The sequence below is a fragment of the Paramacrobiotus metropolitanus genome, unplaced genomic scaffold, assembly GCF_019649055.1.
Source record: "Paramacrobiotus metropolitanus isolate TYO unplaced genomic scaffold, Prichtersi_v1.0 Parri_scaffold0000002, whole genome shotgun sequence".
Classification (NCBI taxonomy): domain Eukaryota; kingdom Metazoa; phylum Tardigrada; class Eutardigrada; order Parachela; family Macrobiotidae; genus Paramacrobiotus; species Paramacrobiotus metropolitanus.
This window is the reverse complement of record NW_026570222.1, coordinates 3,191,778-3,210,084: the sequence shown is the minus strand read 5'-3', so window position 1 is coordinate 3,210,084 and position 18,307 is coordinate 3,191,778. Positions and strand designations below refer to the sequence as shown.

At 42.8% G+C, this 18,307-nt stretch overlaps 2 protein-coding genes across 2 annotated transcripts; both read left to right on the top strand.

The window, feature by feature from the left end:
• Positions 1-4,073: 4,073 nt before the first annotated feature.
• On the top strand, positions 4,074-8,950 carry LOC129588962 (calcium/calmodulin-dependent protein kinase kinase 2-like). Its single transcript, XM_055483401.1, has 5 exons — positions 4,074-5,223; positions 6,053-6,117; positions 6,327-6,438; positions 6,529-6,695; positions 8,019-8,950. The coding sequence occupies exons 1-5, from the start codon at positions 4,703-4,705 to the stop codon at positions 8,603-8,605; spliced, it is 1,452 nt and encodes a 483-aa protein (XP_055339376.1). The 5' UTR covers positions 4,074-4,702; the 3' UTR covers positions 8,606-8,950.
• Positions 8,951-10,892: 1,942 nt separating this feature from the next.
• On the top strand, positions 10,893-18,211 carry LOC129588941 (uncharacterized). Its single transcript, XM_055483366.1, has 8 exons — positions 10,893-11,446; positions 11,529-11,594; positions 11,876-13,423; positions 13,582-13,695; positions 13,851-14,149; positions 14,209-16,039; positions 16,310-17,062; positions 17,144-18,211. Exons 1-8 carry the CDS (start codon positions 11,153-11,155, stop codon positions 18,077-18,079), a joined length of 5,841 nt encoding a protein of 1,946 aa, XP_055339341.1. The 5' UTR covers positions 10,893-11,152; the 3' UTR covers positions 18,080-18,211.
• Positions 18,212-18,307: the final 96 nt, after the last annotated feature.

The window sequence follows — 18,307 nt, the reverse complement described above, 5'->3', positions numbered from 1 at the left end:
CAAGTTGTTTTTGTTTGCGGATGGTTGCTTGCCGCAACCACATGTTTTCTGCTGTGCTTACCTACTTAAGAAGCGCTTATGTACTTACTTTTTGCTGTGCTTACTTAAGAACTTTCTGTGCTTACTTACTTGCATTACGCATGCTGTACTGTATAGTAAAGATTTGCGTTGCGCTATATTGAAACCCAAAACATTGTAATTTAGATACAACGTATTTTAAGCAAAGTACTACCTGCTGTACACACACGAAAAATACAACATTGCTCATATTAGTCATATATACGACCGAGCGCTGTATGTTTCCGAAACTACGAGTATAAGGTGGTGTCCCGAGACTGGCGATATTTTTAAATATATATGGTGGTGCTCAAAAATGGTGGCCCGAGACAAAACGTGGTGCGAACAGTGGTGTGCGCAGCCTGGTGGTGGTGAAAGGTGGTGCGCGGAGACTTTGGTAGTACTAAAACGTGGTGTGCGCAGCTTTCTCCTGTATATTTTGTCTTGCAGTAGCTAGTGAACGAAGAAATACCAGTATGACATATCCGAGTATGAAAAACTTACTCACAATAAGAAAAATATAAAATGTAAATAAAAAATACTAAGCATCTATATACTTATATATATATATATATATATATATATATATATATATATGCTATATATATATATATATATATATATATATATATATATATATATATATATATATATATATATATATATATATATATATATATATATATATATATATATATATATATATATATATATATATATATATATATAAATAAATATATATATACTAATGAACTATACTCGTATATAACGACATGATGAGACCACTCGACAGAAAACTGCAATTGCAATTACATTATATACTCATAATAACTTATTATATCATGAAAGTCATTATATCATTCTTTATAACGTTCGTTTTCTTCAGAAGAATCCTAGAGAATGGAAGCAGCACTGCAGAATAAAATAACTTTATACAAATCTTGTCTTTTACGAAAATAAATTGCTGTGACGCTAGCGGAGTGGTCCATTTTTCACCAGCATAAGCCTTGTTTTTGAATTTGTTACTGATTTCTCAAACGCGTATTGAAAGCTATGAGTAGGATAAAAAGTACTGGGTACTTTTTTTCGGGTAAACTCGGACGCTACTTCAGGCTCTTGCGTTTTGTCCAACTTTAAATTTGTCAAGCAAGGATAAAGAAGTAGTTTGATTTTCATAGGAAACCCAACCAAGATCTCGCCAGTTTGCCGTGTATTATAAAGTAACAGTAACTTACTACTGTAGTAACTACAGTAGTAAGTAATTGACGTATGATTGTGCAACTTATAGTGTTTCTCAACACAGCGCCACAGACATCGATGGTATTCCATGCTATGTGAACAAGTACGGAAATTGATAACTGATCAAGTTGTAACACTGTTTAATGAAGACCGTAGCAAATTTTCAGGTATCTTGTCACACATTTCTCGGTGAGCAAAATCCCTTAAATTTTAGCAGCTGTTGGGTCGAACAAATACGTCGAGAAAAGATACTTGTAGTGTCTATACGAGTAGGCATGGTTGCCACTTGCCGGTTTGGAAACGCATTTATGCTTTGCGGATAATTGCAATATAATGCCTTATAATAAAAATTCATTAATCTTTTCAACAAAGGCGATAAATGGAAGCAGTGACTGTATGTCAGTGTTTAATATTGTATAATATTGTAGCCTATAGTCGTAGTACAAAACTTGAAATCTTGGGCAAAGGTCACTTATAAAATCCTGGGCATCCGATAGACTAAAAAAACTGCAAAAATCTGAAAACAATAACAGCCAAAAGTTAGCACTAATCGAATAAAAGCAATTTCATAGGTACAAATGTGTATAGAAATCGCTCATATAATATTATCTTTAAGTCTTTAACTATAGAAGTACATCAATCTTGTTTCGAATTGCCACCTGTTTTAGGTTATGGCCTGCATCTATTGATGTAAATACCTACTTTGTCTAGAACTAACACTTTTTCTGGACCTGAAAACTGTGCCGGCCGAAGAAATTATTTAGTTAAGCATAAAATTTAGTTTAATTAGCCTCATGTTTTCATAACGTTAACCCCTCTGCAAAGTAGGGGATGTCTTTATAATTTCGAGTTGCGGAACCACAGGAGTAATTTAATTTGAAGCAGCTGGCTGTGTTGCAGTTTTTGTCGCATTTGAAATTTGTAGTCTATAACAAAACCTGCGAATTTCCTGCTAACAAATAAGTGCCGTTAAGTCCTGTATGGTGGAGTCTGGGTGCGCTGAAAACACACACAAGTTTCAAAGTCCATTTATACAAGTTAACGAAGCTGTTAAGAAATGCAAGATCGGCTAGAGTAGTTATAATATTATCATTACGCCAGCTTTGTTTTATGCAGATACTTGCAGGTCTTTAATACATATTTTGCTTGCAGGTACTTACGGAAAATCATTGACCACCATATTTGTGGACCACGGTTTATTGCTACTCTAATGATCTTTACCGTATTTGCCCTTGTCAAGTGCATTTGTATTGACATCAGTAGTAGTTAATAATGTGTTAAAATTTTAACACATTACTGAAGTGCATGTTTGTGCTGACCCTGATTTTTTCTGTTCGCCGGTCTCCTTAATTACGTCACAACAAGAGTACGATGGGCCTACAAATGCCCAGGCAGCAAATTATAATACTACTGTACAAGCCGCTCGTACTAAGCAGTCAGTCATGCTTGAATGTGTACCGTGAAATGTTTTTGCAGCGGATATTGCCGTTGGTTAAACTTCATGGAAAATCTGCTAATTAAACTTCATGTGCGCGGCGCGGTCATTTCAGTTTATGTACGCACCAGTAACCGGCAAACTTGCACTCGTTTCATTACAGAACGCTACACGGAAGCTGTGCAGTCTGTGGTGTAACATGATATTTATACAATACACACAGAATCTTCACAGTATGCGACTCATGATTCATGAAGGATGAGAGCCAGCCGCGTTATCGACTGTTTTTTTTGCTGTTGAAATCAATTGAAAAACATCATGAAAAGAGCTGATGTCTATTGCCTACCACCCACTTTGACCAGGACTATAATATATATGTATACTCAGTTCTATTGCAAAATGCGCGCGCGGCACATTTTCCAGTAACGAGCGGAAATGCGCTTGATGAACTGAACAAAGGGTTGCCAACACTTCGTCGTATTGCCCGTAACCCTGGTTCTTGTTTGATCGAGCAACATAATCAAATGTTTCACAGTTATTCAACAGCGGAAAAAAGTCTGTTTTCCATAGGTTGCTTATGGTGCAAATTCGGGGAAGTCTTCATGGTCAGATATTGCATCCGAACCATAAGAATAACCTATATAGATTTGCGATTGACCCCGGATTAGATTGCATTGGTTCGGCGGGCACATGACATATGTATGCATATTAACATGTCGTAAATCTGTCTAGTGATTACTATTTAATTATTTACACACGCAGAGTGTTTAAAACAAACTCAAACATTTTTGACTACTTAAACTGCATCTTTCCATGCTGTCTGGATTTTCTTTTTATATTTGGAAAAAATTTCTAATTAGATATCAGCGTGTCTCTGTCTCACGAACTTTCAGCTCACAGTCAATAGAATGGCTCAATTGTCATAAGCTCGATAAGTTGATAACCCGATCTTTGTTACCAGTTTAGAACAGTTGACACGTGCACAATTCCGAAATAAACGTTAATGTAAAATACAAAACTAATTCTACTCATAATGACTATTGTTCGGAATGGTCGCTACTAAGAAGGTGACAGCAAAACGTTACACAAATTAATGTGCTCCACGCAAAGCAAGTGTCGGTGCGTGAAGAACGTTAACGAGGGAAAAGACTGCGCACCGGAAATGGAATCATTAAATTACCAGTTCAGTTACCTATTGCACAATAATATTTCGAAAACGCATGCGGACTTGTAAAGCTGTCGCGTCATAGTGCGGCCCACAAGGGCGTGCCCAAGAGAAAATGTTGGCAAGCATGATGCGCGCGCCGCAATCTGTCACTCGTTGAGATCCTAAACGAATGTTGAAAAGAGCAACAACAGACCATGTGAGCTGAGTTTTTGCAGGATATATAAAGCCTGGATGCTGCAGCTGTAAGTGTAGTTGCCAGTTTTGCTCATGTCGATCGAAATTTGATCAACGCTTAAAAGATTTGTTCGTATGTTCCTAATGAGTTATCAGCGAGATACAGCGGTGTATTATGCGCTTATCCTTACAGTTACGTGTACCGATATGCCTTATTAGCGTTTGATGCAACAGTGCAATAGTCGGCAAACGAGGTTTCTAGTGCACAAACCCGGTGCCATACAGGCTACAGTAATTGCTACTTGCTGCTACTGCGTACTTTTATTGCGATCAGATTCATTGCCATCTGAATCCAGATTGCGTGCGGTTTTGCGAGGAATGGTACTTGAAGAAAATTGTTTTCTGTCGCCAGTGTTTATACATCGGTGTACCAGTGCTTGTCATCTAACGCACGCACGGACCGCATTTACAAGCGGCAGCTTGGGAAAAGTTTAACAGTTCAACCAACCCGTCAATACAATCTTTACTATTTCCATTGGTTTACTTCACTATAGAATACATTCTGTACTCTTTATATACAGAATCGATTTTTATATGATCTGAGCTTCGGCGGTGGCGGCGGCTAAACTATGGTTTTGTTTGAGATGTGTGATTACGCGGATCTGAGGGGAAGTGATGTAGTAGTGGAAAAGTATGCCGTGATGGATACCGTGCTTCCCTCGCTGGAAACGAAACCCGCGACACTACCGCGTGCTAATGAGGAATTTGGCGCTCTGGAATTAGACCACATTGTCAGTCCTATTGAAATCACCGTGCTGCAGCTACTCCCGGATTTCGATGGGACATTCGCGGATATTACGTCCGAGAATGGAATGCAGGATGATATCGTTTCCTATACGTCAGAGGAGTTGTTTGATCTGCAGAAGGATATTATTATGGATGAGGAGAATGCCGAGCTGACAGAGGAATTTCTACAGGAGCCCTGTTTATTACCGGCGCTGGGCATTTCGCCGGCGGTCGTGCAGCGGATCCGTTCCGATTCCCTTGGCAAGTCGGATTTTTTAAAGAAGAAAAAAGAGGATGACGACACAGACACGGATAGCTTATGGGAATCCTGTGTCCCCACCCTACTCGGTCGGCGCTCCCCGCGGTAAGCACAGTTGTGGGCTCATGTTCGTGTTTGTATTTATGACCGCGTTTGCCGTAGAAGTAAATATACTCGCGATTAATTGCACTACACCAGCCGCTGTGTTACGTCATGCTTTAAACATACAAATACGCCTGCGCTTGCTCATATCCAGCATACGACATGAATCTATTTTTGGTGATCCCGCCATCTGGGAGCAGACGTTAAACGATAAAATCGTACGCAGAAACCGCAAGCCGCAATAAATAGCTTTGTAAATTAAATATCTACAAAAATTGATATTTCTTGATATTTCTTCTCATTGATATTTCTTCTCATACTTCGCATTGACATTAACAACCTTAATAAGCAAGTAAGCACAAGGAGCCAAAGAGGTAGACCTTGTAAATCAAATAGATATTGCCAATAAAATATATTGTACACGTATTATTAAAACAGGAACACCTAAACAGTGATGCAAACAATAACTACAATTCTTTGCATTTTTCTGGGTGCACGCTCGCTATAAATTACTTTAATTGTCATCTGCAAATTAATAAATTGCTGACGCCAATGTCGTATATATAATTAATGGCTTAAGCCGTTTAGTTAACAAGATGTTTTTTCACAGTACACATTTCCGATTTCATAAAGCTATGAGAATGGCTCTCACTAATGCGGTTATTCAGATTTTGTCATGCACAGTGTATTGTGCACCCGGCAATGGAAAATGTAATTTTCTCCATAATTCAATTGCTTTGTAGGGTGTTGTCGAGTATGTGTGTGTTAATTTGAGTTTCGCTGACCTCTGAGTGCCATTGAAAACTAATGTTATTTTCTCCGTCGGCAACAGACTCTCCCTTTCGCTGGATGGATTCATCGTGCTCCGGGACTATAAAATCTCTCCCGATACATTAGGTAATTCAGATTTTAGAAGTTTTTGCAATCTTTTACCTACAAAATTAAACCAGGATTCGATGCAGAAATTCTGTTAATTCCTGTGCAGTATGTACTCACGAAAAACAGTTTAGTCAGGTTTGCTAATTGCTAATAAAGATCCAAAAATACCCTTTACACCAAAATACCAACACTGCCGTATCAATTAAACAGTGCGATCTCTCCCTTAGGCGGCGGAAAGCTTAGCGAAGTGCGTCTCGCCTACTGTGAGAAGGACCGCACCCAGTATGCCGTTAAGATCCATTCCAAAATGAAACTGCAGAATTACAATTTGCTATTACGGTATGCGCACATATTCATGTTGACCTTCTGCTGTGAAAAATCCTTCCGCTCGCGTCGTTACGCCGCATTTCATGCGCATTGTCTCTGCAGGACTTCGCGAAACCCCTTGGAGGAAGTCTATAGAGAAATTGACATCCTGAAAAAGCTGGATCATCCAAATATCATTCGGCTTATTGAAGTTGTTGACGAGGCTGACGATGATAATATTTACATGGTCTTCGAACGGTTGGACCACGAGCTTATGAACATTCCCTCAGGTAAAGGGCGCAGCCCACTTTGCCTTTGCTAATATTTACATTTGGTGACATTTTGCTACTTTACTCATTTGTGGCATAAGTATTGAATTAGAAAAAACAAAGTTTGATATGACCGGAGTAATTTTTCTCTGCATTACAATAGCTGTCCTGAAGAAAGCAGTATTAAAAATGTGCAAGCAGTTACTTGATAATTAAAAGCGTAAAGGGTCGGTTAATAATTCGTGGTGTTACTAGCGTATTAATAGTGCCGGATTCTTAGTGTTGATCATACAGATTATTGAGATTGTTTTGTACGGTTGAAAACTTCCTATAAAAATGGCAAGTTACGGGTATTTTTATCTGAAAGGTCACCGTCGCTTCCCTGTGGTATACGGCACTATACAGTATACACAGTGTACGGCTTGTACTAATGAAGAAGTTTTGGCAGCCATATTAAATAGACAAACTCAAGCAGTTTATGAGAATTGGAGTTAATTTGCAGAGCTCCATCAGTGCTACTTAAGAAGCGTAAACAGTAACTTAATGGGCGTTAAATTTGGCTGCCGACAATGAAACCTCGTTGCCTGAAGTATGTCAGTGAGTAATGCATTTTCACCACACGCTGTAATCAGCATGGTCCTGTTATGGTTTTTCGATATGTGCCGGTTGAGACCCTCGACTGACTGAACAAATACAGAATTTACCATTTACGAGGTACTTGTTTGTACAAGTTCAGGCGGTTTCCGATGTATATTTCCGCGAATGCAAACCCCAGAAAGTATGCCACGGTGATGCTCACGCTCGTTTTTCATTTCTGCGCTGCGCTATCAGAATGCCAAATCAACGTTGTGGAATATAACTTCCGGCGATTGCGGCTTTACATAAATTCCATTGTGCACATACATTATCATGGAAATTAAATTGGTGCGCTTACAACAGCATTTATCACTTTTGCTAATCAGAGAACGGAAAATTTCTGGGCGCAGAAAAAGGTTAATACAAGGACAATTCCCTACTCATTTCTATAATTGATATCACCCATGTGGCAAAGACGATTGTGCGCACATGACAGATGATAATAATAGTTTGATATAATTTTCAGCGGTGATTTTTAGCTCGTTTTATTATAACCAGGATGCTTAAGCGTTAGCGTATCGTTGTTGCGCAGTATGACTATCTACAACGGTAATTCACAATACGGTAGATGCTGCTCGAGTTGTCACCAGTAACATTAACTAAAGCTGAAAGTATATTTACATATATATTGTGACAATATGTATTTAAATTTCCAAATGGTGGCTGTGTTTTGTGGTGAATTTATTCACAGCCGTCTTTGTTTTTTAGATACCCCGTTTGGTGAATCTGAAGCACGAAAATATTTTAAAGATATTTTATTTGGTGTGGAATGTATGCACCAGCAAAACATTGTTCACCGGGATCTAAAACCAGAAAACATGCTGGTTTCCCGTGACGGTCAAATAAAGATTGCTGATTTTGGCTTTTGCGAATATCTTTGTCCCGATCCGAATGGAAGCGATGAGATGATGGCGTTATGCATTTCGGGTACACCGGCATTCACCCCACCGGAATGTTTAAATAACCAAAAAACCCTTGTGCCTGGACGTGGACTAGATATGTGGTCACTAGGAGTGACCTTATATGCACTGTTAACTGGGAGTGTCCCATTCAAAGGCGAGACCATGGTGCTACTGCACGATACTATTAAAACCTCTGCAGTGGAATTTCCACCGGGTTTGCATCTTTCGGAATCCGTGAAGGATTTAATTTGCAATCTACTCAACAAGAGTCCATTAAAAAGATACCGAATGGACGACGTTAAGCGCCACCCATGGCTGGATGAAAATACTAGTCGACCCGTAAAGCTGTTACTGTCTGTGGGATCATTTAATGAATCGGTGGATGAGGTTTAAGGCAGATATGTTTTTGGATGAAGATTCGTATGTTTTCTCCTTTGCAATTTGCACACAGTAATAATTTCTCAATTTCCTAGTCACATCTATTTTTAAATGTTTTTGCTTACTGTTTTACGCTGTAAAAAGCTGCAGTTTTTGCGCAGAATATTTTTACATGTTAGGCGTGTGCTCAGTGAAGAACGTTGATGCTGTATTAATCCCTTTGCGCTTTCGCATTTATCTGAATGTGAACCGGTGTAGATGGTTGTGTTAAATATCTTTAATTCTGCTGCACAGTGCACAGTCTGAATAAGTGACTTCACAGTTTGTGATAATATGGAATAAAAAAGCGCTACTGTTGAACCTTTTTTGGTGACAATTGCGATGCTTAAGCGAATAGAATCAAAAGCGCGCGACGCTTCATCTCCACCATAAGAAATTTTCTCCTTTCCCTTGAAATTTTGCCACGAAATTTTTCAAGCATATTAATTATTAATAAATTTCGGGCAGTAGTTATACGCTCTTGCAATATAGCAGACTAAATGTAAACTTACTGTTAATATATGAAAATGGTGCTTGTCACGTCTACTGGGCTCAGCCGGAAGAGTGGCATGAAAAATGGCCCTGATTTCCATATGAAGTGAATTATACATACTAATTATTAACGAATACTCGGAAGCGTGGCCGCAATAGCATTTTTGGCACTAACGTCCAGCGCAAAAGCGCTACCCGTATAAATAATGGGTCGATGATAAGCTAGTTCAAGCGTTTTATTTACAAAGACCTGTCTGGCGCGTTACTACGTACGCACAATTCTACGTCGTACCATGTGCCGCTCGACAATAGACTTGGCGAACAGGGCCAGGGCCGCACAGATTTTTCCTACGAGTATGTTGAGAAACTTTACGAGACACAACGGACCGTGTGTGTGTGATGTCATAATATCGATCAAAACATTACTATGAAACGTTGACACAGGCGGGTACGTTTGCCGGTTACATGCAGCCGGCGTTACCGTTCTTTTAACCACAGCGTAGTAAACCGTCGTCCGTTGTTGCGACATCGTCAGATTCAGACGGGTTTATGAACCCATTTCATTATGTAAAGATGTGACTTACATCATCACAAAGCAGACGTACCATCGTGGAAAATCGAAAAACAATTACAGGAAAAGATTACTAACACTTCAGAGATGTGTATTGTTTGGTTGACGATGTCATAGCTGTAAGCTAGCGCGCGCTTATCTACGAATATCATGCGCCACATACTTCTGTTAATTATTAACAGTACAGTACTGCTGATAAACTATCAGATTATCGTAATTTTGACCGAATCTTCAACATCGAACTATTCGCCCGGCCAGTGCAGAACTACAACAGATAACCTGTGATAAATAAACATATTGCAGAAGAGAACTGAAATCCCAAGTCCCAAGACAACTAAAAAAAATCGAGACATGCTCAGAAAACTTTTCCTTCATCTTCACCAGAAAGGAGTTTTAATTTAACGCTCATCTGGGATTTCTTAAATCAAATTAAATACAAACAAAATTCCCAACGTTTTCCAGCAAGTGGTATGCCTTTGGGAAATTTATTTCTTTGTGTAAGTAAAGGAGAGAAACATACGAAGTTATTAATTACGACATCTGATTTATTAAAAAAACGTAACCGTCTCATGCTTGCGTTTGTTGGTACATCACTGGAAATGATTTTATGATTAAATCTGCACAACAGTTCGTTACACATCAATTCTGGAATCTTCTCTAACCTGATATAAAACTCTTAATCAGTTTTCTCTAAGGAGCGGCAGAACTCAAAGCCCAGATTTTTGTTTGGCCGACTTTAGACGATTACGTAGTGCAGATTATTTCCAGATTTTAATTTGCGTTGCTTAATGAGTTAGTAGGGCTGCAATACGACATCGCTGACCTTTATGCATCCAGACGCGACTACTTACTAATCCCTAAAGGGTCTAGGGAGCGTCAATATTTTCTAAACCATGTTGCATCCATTTTCTCGCACATACATTGTAGTAGCAGCTGGAGAGAAGCTGTGGGCGCCGGAAATCAGCTTCCGGTCCTGTTCTGGACCATGACCACGTAAAACCGCTTACCGCCATATTAAAAATTTCGGTTATATTAGTCTGCTGAAACTAATAAAAGCATTTAACTTTTTACCGACTGTGATAAAAGCACTGTACTTACGCGCCTGCGCCTTCGTGAGTGCGCAGTCGTGCACCGTCAACCACTTCCGGTGCTGCGGTGTACCTTACACGTCATCAAAAGATCTGTTGGTGCACTGGACTTATTGTACACGTTTTTTCCCCCTCATACAGTATTCTGGAGTTTCATAAGTCCATGCTTCTGTGGAATTATTTTGTTTAGTAGCAATCGGCCTTAATTTTATTTTCAAAAGTATCTGAATGATAAAATCTGGAGAATTTCCGTAGCAGTTTTTGTATAGCCTAGCCAGCTGTGAAATCGACCACGCAGCTTTTGCTGTCAACAAGCGCACATTGTTGTGCGAGATTATTTCTTGGATCCGTAATCTGTATCATTGTTTCATTATGACAGAATGGAATGATTGGAATACCGAGTGGGAAGAGCCTGTCACAGTGGTCCCTGGGAAATCCCAGCAGCCCTCGCGCTCGTCGAGTCGCGTGGAAGTCGTCGCGTCTCCTGGCGCAGAGGAACCCAGCTGGGGCGACGAATGGAGTAGCAACTGGGATACTTCCAACAGTTCTCGACCCAGTCCGAAGACCAAGCCATCCGGAAGCTCAAAGAGCGCGCCGCGACTAGCCAAAAAAGGCCCTGCCAATGTTCGTTCTGCGCGAACTGCCACAGGCAGTGCCACTCCACAGGTGCGGTCTCCACTGCAGTACTACAGTGGATAGAGTAAATCTCTCCGTGTTTGCTGCAGTTTGCAGTTTTATGTTGTTGCAGAACGGTGTAAATGTGACTCCTTCCATATCCAGGGAAAGTGTTGCTCCGTCCGCATCCGACACAGAAGTAAGCATGTTTTTCTCCGATTTTCTTGTTTTGTATCAGTAATTGAGTGTTTGGTGTTAGACTGTTAGTGTCAGTCACTGTAAATGTAGCCACGTTTAAAGTTTTAGCTCATACTGCAACTGTGTGTGAGAAATTTAATATTTGGTGGAAAATCTTAAATAGCCGTGCAGAATAATTTTACACCTTGTTTCGTACGAATATTTATTGGTTTTCAGCTTCCCGGTTTTTCGTCTGTTTCTGTTTATGCACTGCCTTCCATTTATTTTTGATTGATGTTTTAGTGGATTCATATCCGTCACAGTGATGCTCCCACTGTTGTGCATTCCGCGCCGGAAATACTCAAAGACGAAACAAATAACGACCACCACAGCCGTTCGCAACAGTTCGAATTTGATACTCCCGATGTTTGGAGTGATCTTGGATTGGCTGAGCATGCGCCAGTTCGGGAAATCCAAAATCAAAATGCCCATGAAACCACCACTGCTGTTGTGGTGGATTCTGAACCGGACGATCACGAAATGTTGCAACAGCAGCATGCAGCACTGGAATTACAACGCCGGCAGGACGAAGAAAAATTACAGCGCCAGCTAGCTTCCGAAGAACAAAGGCGACAGATGGAGCTAGAACGTGCAGCTGCCGAAGAAGCCGAACGGCTCGCTGTGGAAGCTGCCGAGAACGAACGTCGGCGAAAAAAGGAAGAAGAAAAATTGCGTCAACAAGCACTGCACAAACAGCAGGAAAGGTTGCGACAAGAGCATGAGGAAAGAATGGCGGTGGAACAACAACGAATTGAGCAAGAGCACCTTGCTGAACAGGAAAGATTGCGCCAGGAGGAACAGGAAAGGTTACGGCAAGAGCAGCTCCGTATGGAATGGGAACGGGCTGAACAGGAACGACTCCGTCAAGAACGGCTCCTCGCTGAGCAGGATCGCTTGCGGAAGGAAGCGGAAAGAGAACGGTTGCATCAGGAGCAGTTGCGGGTCGAGCTGGAGCAGCGCCGTCAAGCAGAAGAACGGGAGCGGTTGCATATCGAAGAGGAACGACGTATTGCGGAGCGGATGCGCGAGGAGCAGCGGCGGCAGGCTGAAGAAGAAGAGAAGCGTCATGTGGAAGAGCTGGCCCAGCTGGAGCGAGAAAGAAAAGCAGCCGAAGAAGTGTACCGGGAAGAGCAGAAACGGAAACAGGAGGAGGAAGAGCGAAAGCGGTTGGAAGAAGAACAAGAGCGTACCCAACGCGAAGAGCAAGAAGAACGAGAGCGGGCCGAACAGCGCGCGCTTATCAAACTGGAAGAGGAGCGGCAGCGGAGACTGCAGCAGGCGGAAGCGGATCGCCTGGAACAGGAGCGGCAGGCAGAATTGTTTCGTCGGGCAGAGCGAAGACGCCAGTCAGAAGAAGCACGGATAGAACGGGATCGACTGGAATTAATGGCGGAAAATACTTTCCAAGAATCGAAAAAACACATATCCGGTTTTTTAATGACAGAATCGACCAGTCAAGATTTGATGAATTCTTTGGAGAGAGACTTGGGAGAAGAACAGGAAAGTAATTTAAGGTATAAAGAGAATGTGGCACATGTTGATGATAATGTGTTGGCGCCGCCCGTTTCTGTTCTGAGTGCTCCGGCGTGGGATGCCATTCCAACTGCTGATGATTTCGATGGAAACTGGGATAGTGAACTGATGAATGTGGGCAGCCCTGAAGGTAGCCAACAGCAGGGTCTTGATATGGATGGCTGGGATGAAAACTATGGCAGTGAGGGAACGATTTTGAATGCCGAACCTGTTGATGTGGACAAAACACCAAACACGCTGGCAGCAGTTGAAAATAGGGTACCTAATTTTGATGGTGTTTTATGATTTCGTTTGTCTTAAGGGTAGCCACTTTGGTAACAATGAGAGTGCATTTTCGTATCAGAAAATGATTGTAGTTTTTGCTTAAAAGTTCATGCATCAGACTACATTATCTTGCACTTGTTTAACTTTTGCAGGAAGACAACGTTCTGCTGAACACTGAAGAAGAAGTTTTACTGTCGGAGTCTGTTGCTCAGATGGTTGATGGAATAGTTGACGGAACTCAGTCTGAGCCGCAATCTTCGCAAGAGGTGAGTGACACCCATAGTGCTAAATAAGTTCTGCATCGATCGCTAAAGAAAACCGCTAGAAAGATTATCGGGTACTATGTGCATGGAGCGTAGTACAATTCCAGGCCTATATGATTAAAAACCAGTCTGACTCTCCTCTTGCTGTTTTTTTGCAGCCTTCAATGACATCCTCCCGTCAGAGTGGCCGGTTGTCGATTGGTTCTCTGAGCGCCGAGCCGGCTCTGTCGACTGATCCGCGATCGTCCACATTCATTCATTCCCACATTATACCTTCGACTAGTTCTCCGAAATCTAAACGCAGCCACGATTTGTCGTTATCCTTATCCCCGCTGTATTCAGACAGGGCTTCGGACGATGAACACCCAAACGGCCGCTTAGCTGCGGATCACCGAGACGCAGATGTTAGTGGAAGTTCTCTGTACGACGGATCGGACAGTTTTTCGAAGGATCCAGTGTATGTGGGCTTACGCGTAGGATAGTGCTTGTTCTAAAAAGTTTTTTTGATTGTTACAGAGACAACCGAAAGAGATATTTGTCTGGGGATTATTCAGACTATTCCGAAAACGACCATCACAATGATCGATACTCCAGTCGTACCTCCGAGTCGGAATACGACGACCCTGATCACGGTGGACGTCGTTATTCCCCATCTGACAACCGCTCCTCCTCATATCGCGATGAAATTCGCAGTGACGTATCGGGAGAGACTGTTAACAGTGCGGGTACCAGTTGGACAGTCACTGATCCTTCGGAACGCATCCTGCGCGCGTTCGGTGTCGTGCCGCCGCCGCAGTCATCGTTTTCCACGTCGATGTATTCCACAATGATGTATCCATACAATTATGGTGCTCAGGCCAATATGTTCCATTCCATTCCACCATCACAGCCAACTTTTTATCCTGCTGTCACTCCGACTGCCCACATGACTGTCGCTGGTGCATTTGATGTGCGCAAACACCTTTATCCACACAGTGTCGGGACAACCAGCTATTCCGATGTCGTGCAAGTAAATAATCTGGATAATACGAAATACTTGGAAACAGTTGGCGCCAGGAGAGATCGAATGCGACCTGATGTAATTAAATTCCCTCACAACCTGTCCGTTAACGCAGTAACCGATGATAGACTGGTTATTTTCTGCCGTTACATGGGCGACACTGTGAACGAAGCAGGATATTTGGACGTGAATAAACGCGAAGAAGGTTTACTATGGAGTTTGTTGTCCCTCCTCATTCGACACGGAAACAGCGTGCGAAACTTTGCGATATCAGAAATCTTAATGACGTCTTCGAGAGATCCGAGTTTAACGCTGAGCTCTGCGTCATTAATGAATGGATCCCTAATTGAAAATTACCCAGGCGAGAAGCGATTGATAACAGTAAGAAAGAGTCTGGCAGCAGGGCTTATCCCACGAGCATGTAAGGCGGCGGAGGAATTGGGACGGACACCTTTAGCGTTTATGCTTTTGTCTTTGCCGTCCGTGATCAAAACGAATAATAAAGTGGCCTTGGCTGGATTTTTGCGGTATATTGAGCACACTTTATCTCCGATGGATCCGATCTATTCTGCGTGCGCGCTTATGTGCGGGGGAGGTCCAAAATTGGCAGAATGTGTTAAGAATTGGACTTCCCACGTGGCTTTGGTTATTGGTTGTGGCGCATTCATAGCTAGTACCGTGAAGACGAAGTTTCTGTTAAATCTAGCAGAAACGATGGGCGCGGGTGGTCGTCCGGTTGCACGGGATGTGTTGTATTTGCTTTCTCGTCCGGGTAGCAGAATTCGAACGGGCAAGGAACTGAAACTGATCGGAACGGACATTGACGGCACACAGTTTGACGGTAGAATTGATGCTTTTATCGATAAGCTTCACATGACGGAAGCATTCATATACGTGGCCAATAAGTTGCAGTCTGGTGGAGTTCATGCGCTGGCTACCGGGTTTCAGCTAAGTTATCTGCAGTTTTTGTTGGACCGACAACTTGACACTGTAGCGGCAGAGTACATGGTGTACATCGGAAAAAATTATTTGAACACGACTAATCCGGAGTGTGAACTCACCCTAACTTTATTTGCCACTGTTCTTTCCAATCGGCACCTGCTCGGATCCGACCCACAGGGGATTGTCGCCAGCATTCGTGCCATGGCAGACCAAACCATAACCACGATGCAGGAGCAGCTTCGGCTTCAGCGCGAAGAGGAAGAAAAACGTTTGCGGGCTGAGCGGCTAAAAACAGAGGAAGCTGCTAGACTGCAAAACGACCGGATTATGCGCGAAATTGATCAGCGTGCAAGGGATGAGGAAGACGCCAGAATTGCGGCTTACGAAGAAGCCCAGCGTATTCAGGTACACCTACTCTTATAGATATTTTTTGATACATATGCGTGGTTTTAATCTGTCGTGTTTAGTTTTTACCGAAAAATTCAAGAATTTCTGTGAACTTCGAACGCATATCAGTGCATATAATGTACTCGTATTTTTAAAGCTTACTCATCTACGCTGGGTTCAACTTAAAAAGCTTTGTTTAACAATAGGACGTACTGTTAACACGTAGGTGGATGTAAGTAATCATTTGGTGCCACCTAAGAAATGGAAGGTTACCAAAATCTTCTTTAGATCGAAGAACAGCGGTTAGCAGAACAGCAGGAATTTTTGATGGCGGAAGCTGAACGTCTGGAAGAGTTGCGGCTGGAGGAAGAATTTTGTGCAGAGATCAGTGAGCGGGAGCGAGCAAAGTCATCCAGAAGGGACGAAGCTGAACGAATTATGTTCACAACTGATTCGCCTGTTGCAGAGTTGCATGTACTAGAACCGGCCTCCGAAGTCCAGCCGCAAACCGCTCCACCTCTGTTTTTCTCTACTGAATCTACACCTCATGTTGCCCCTGGATTACCGTTTTTTGGTTTTACGGATAGGGTTGTGCGAGATTCAGCTCATGACAGCGAGACGTCCGCTCGCACAGATCAAAAGCAGGTTATAGAGGATGATGAAGAGCACCTTAGTTTTTTCCACCTACCCCAGAAGAAGCTTGTCGATGAGGAAGAAACTGCTCGTAATCTAGAAGCCTCTTCACATCAGCCGGCTTTCATACCCACAGTAGTGGAATCTCCTGGGACGCCTGTTAAGTTTGATAGTTCTTATTCTGAGAGCGATGCAACTGGCGGCGCCCCTTTTATTCCCTTATATTCCATGGAACAAAATGGCGGTACCGGAACGACACAATTTGACAACTACCTGATCATGAATGACACATCGGTACCCCGTACGGAAAATGCAAAACTTTCTGAAGTTGAGGAGAAAATTGTGGACGACCAGCAGCCAACTCTGCCCACTGGTGATCCATCACAGTATTACCACTTAAACTTTGCGGTAAAAATTAACTGATTCTTTAAACTATTTTCTGCAGTTTTGTTTATGTTAACCATTGTAATTCGTGATTATGAACTATAGGGCGATGTTGAAGGCGCTTCGGTAGAAAGCGATTTCGCCAGAGGGGAGAATGCCGAGCAGGAGTCAGCAGCCCATGCGGACCAGAACATCCTCTACGATCAAACAACGTCACAGTATTATAACTATGCAACAGGATATCCTCCCGGTGAACTGTCCGCTTCCGACTATCAGGCGTACTGGAATCCGGAGTATTATGCCTCACAAGAAGGAGCTGTAGTGTCAACGGATGCGTACCAGCCGGTCAGTTACAATGTCGATCAAACCAATTATCGTCATAGCCCCGTTCAGTCAGCTGACATAAATTCCGGTTGGACAACTGAGCAAGGAATCGCACAAGCGACTGAAACTTTAACCACAAATAAAATCGCTCAGGCTGAACACGATAAATCTGTCGTGGAGAACTCTTCGAACTACTGGGGAGCGAATGTTTCCCACAGTGCACAGTCTTATTCTAACCAGCCATGGGCAGCACCGCCGTCTTCGATACCGCCACCATTCTTTGGCAGCGCACCGGAAGTGCCTTCTGAAAGCGATGAAGAAGCAACAACGCAGCAACAGACGGCGCCGTACGGTTATCCGCCTTATTCCGCACCGTTTCCTTCATCTCTGCCGTCCCAGCCACCGTCAGCTTTGCAAAGACCGCCGCAACCAGTAGTACAAGGACCTCCGCCAGCTACTGCTCCGCCTGCGCCACCTGAAAGCAAGAAAACTGGGATGTTGGGGCGGTTTACGGGGTTGTTCAGGAAGTCGCAAGATGCCGGGACACCGCCAGCTGCGACGCCCGCTGTGGGTGGGGCAGTTTCGGGACCTGGGTCTGTGCCGATGTTTTCACCGACCGCATCGTTCGGGACGCCTTTTAATGCACCGACTGGACCGGGAAACGCCCCAGCCGGATACCCCGGTTTACACCGACGTCGGCTGGCGGATCGGGGCTAACAGGACAAAATGGATGGTCTGATATATCGCTGAATAATTCCCACACATCGACACCGCCCATGTACAGTGTGGCACCGAATTCCCAAGCTCCTGCTCCCTATTGGCATGCAAGCTATCCTACAACTATGAATTCACAAGGTCTGACGCAGAGCTTTTGAGAGACTACAGTTTTTATTGCTAGGGTTAACATTCTTTTGAAAACAGCTTGTCGTGGCGAATATCGTACGT

Bases quoted from the DNA above. Each gene is read 5' to 3' on its own strand.
- LOC129588941 (XM_055483366.1), top strand. From the start codon at position 11,153: ATGACAGAATGGAATGATTGGAATACCGAGTGGGAAGAGCCTGTCACA. The intron at 11,595-11,875 runs GTAAGCATGTTT...TTGATGTTTTAG, and splicing joins CGTCCGCATCCGACACAGAA to TGGATTCATATCCGTCACAG. The intron at 17,063-17,143 runs GTAAAAATTAAC...TATGAACTATAG, and splicing joins ATTACCACTTAAACTTTGCG to GGCGATGTTGAAGGCGCTTC.
- LOC129588962 (XM_055483401.1), top strand. From the start codon at position 4,703: ATGGTTTTGTTTGAGATGTGTGATTACGCGGATCTGAGGGGAAGTGAT. The intron at 5,224-6,052 runs GTAAGCACAGTT...CGTCGGCAACAG, and splicing joins CTCGGTCGGCGCTCCCCGCG to ACTCTCCCTTTCGCTGGATG. The intron at 6,696-8,018 runs GTAAAGGGCGCA...TTTGTTTTTTAG, and splicing joins GCTTATGAACATTCCCTCAG to ATACCCCGTTTGGTGAATCT.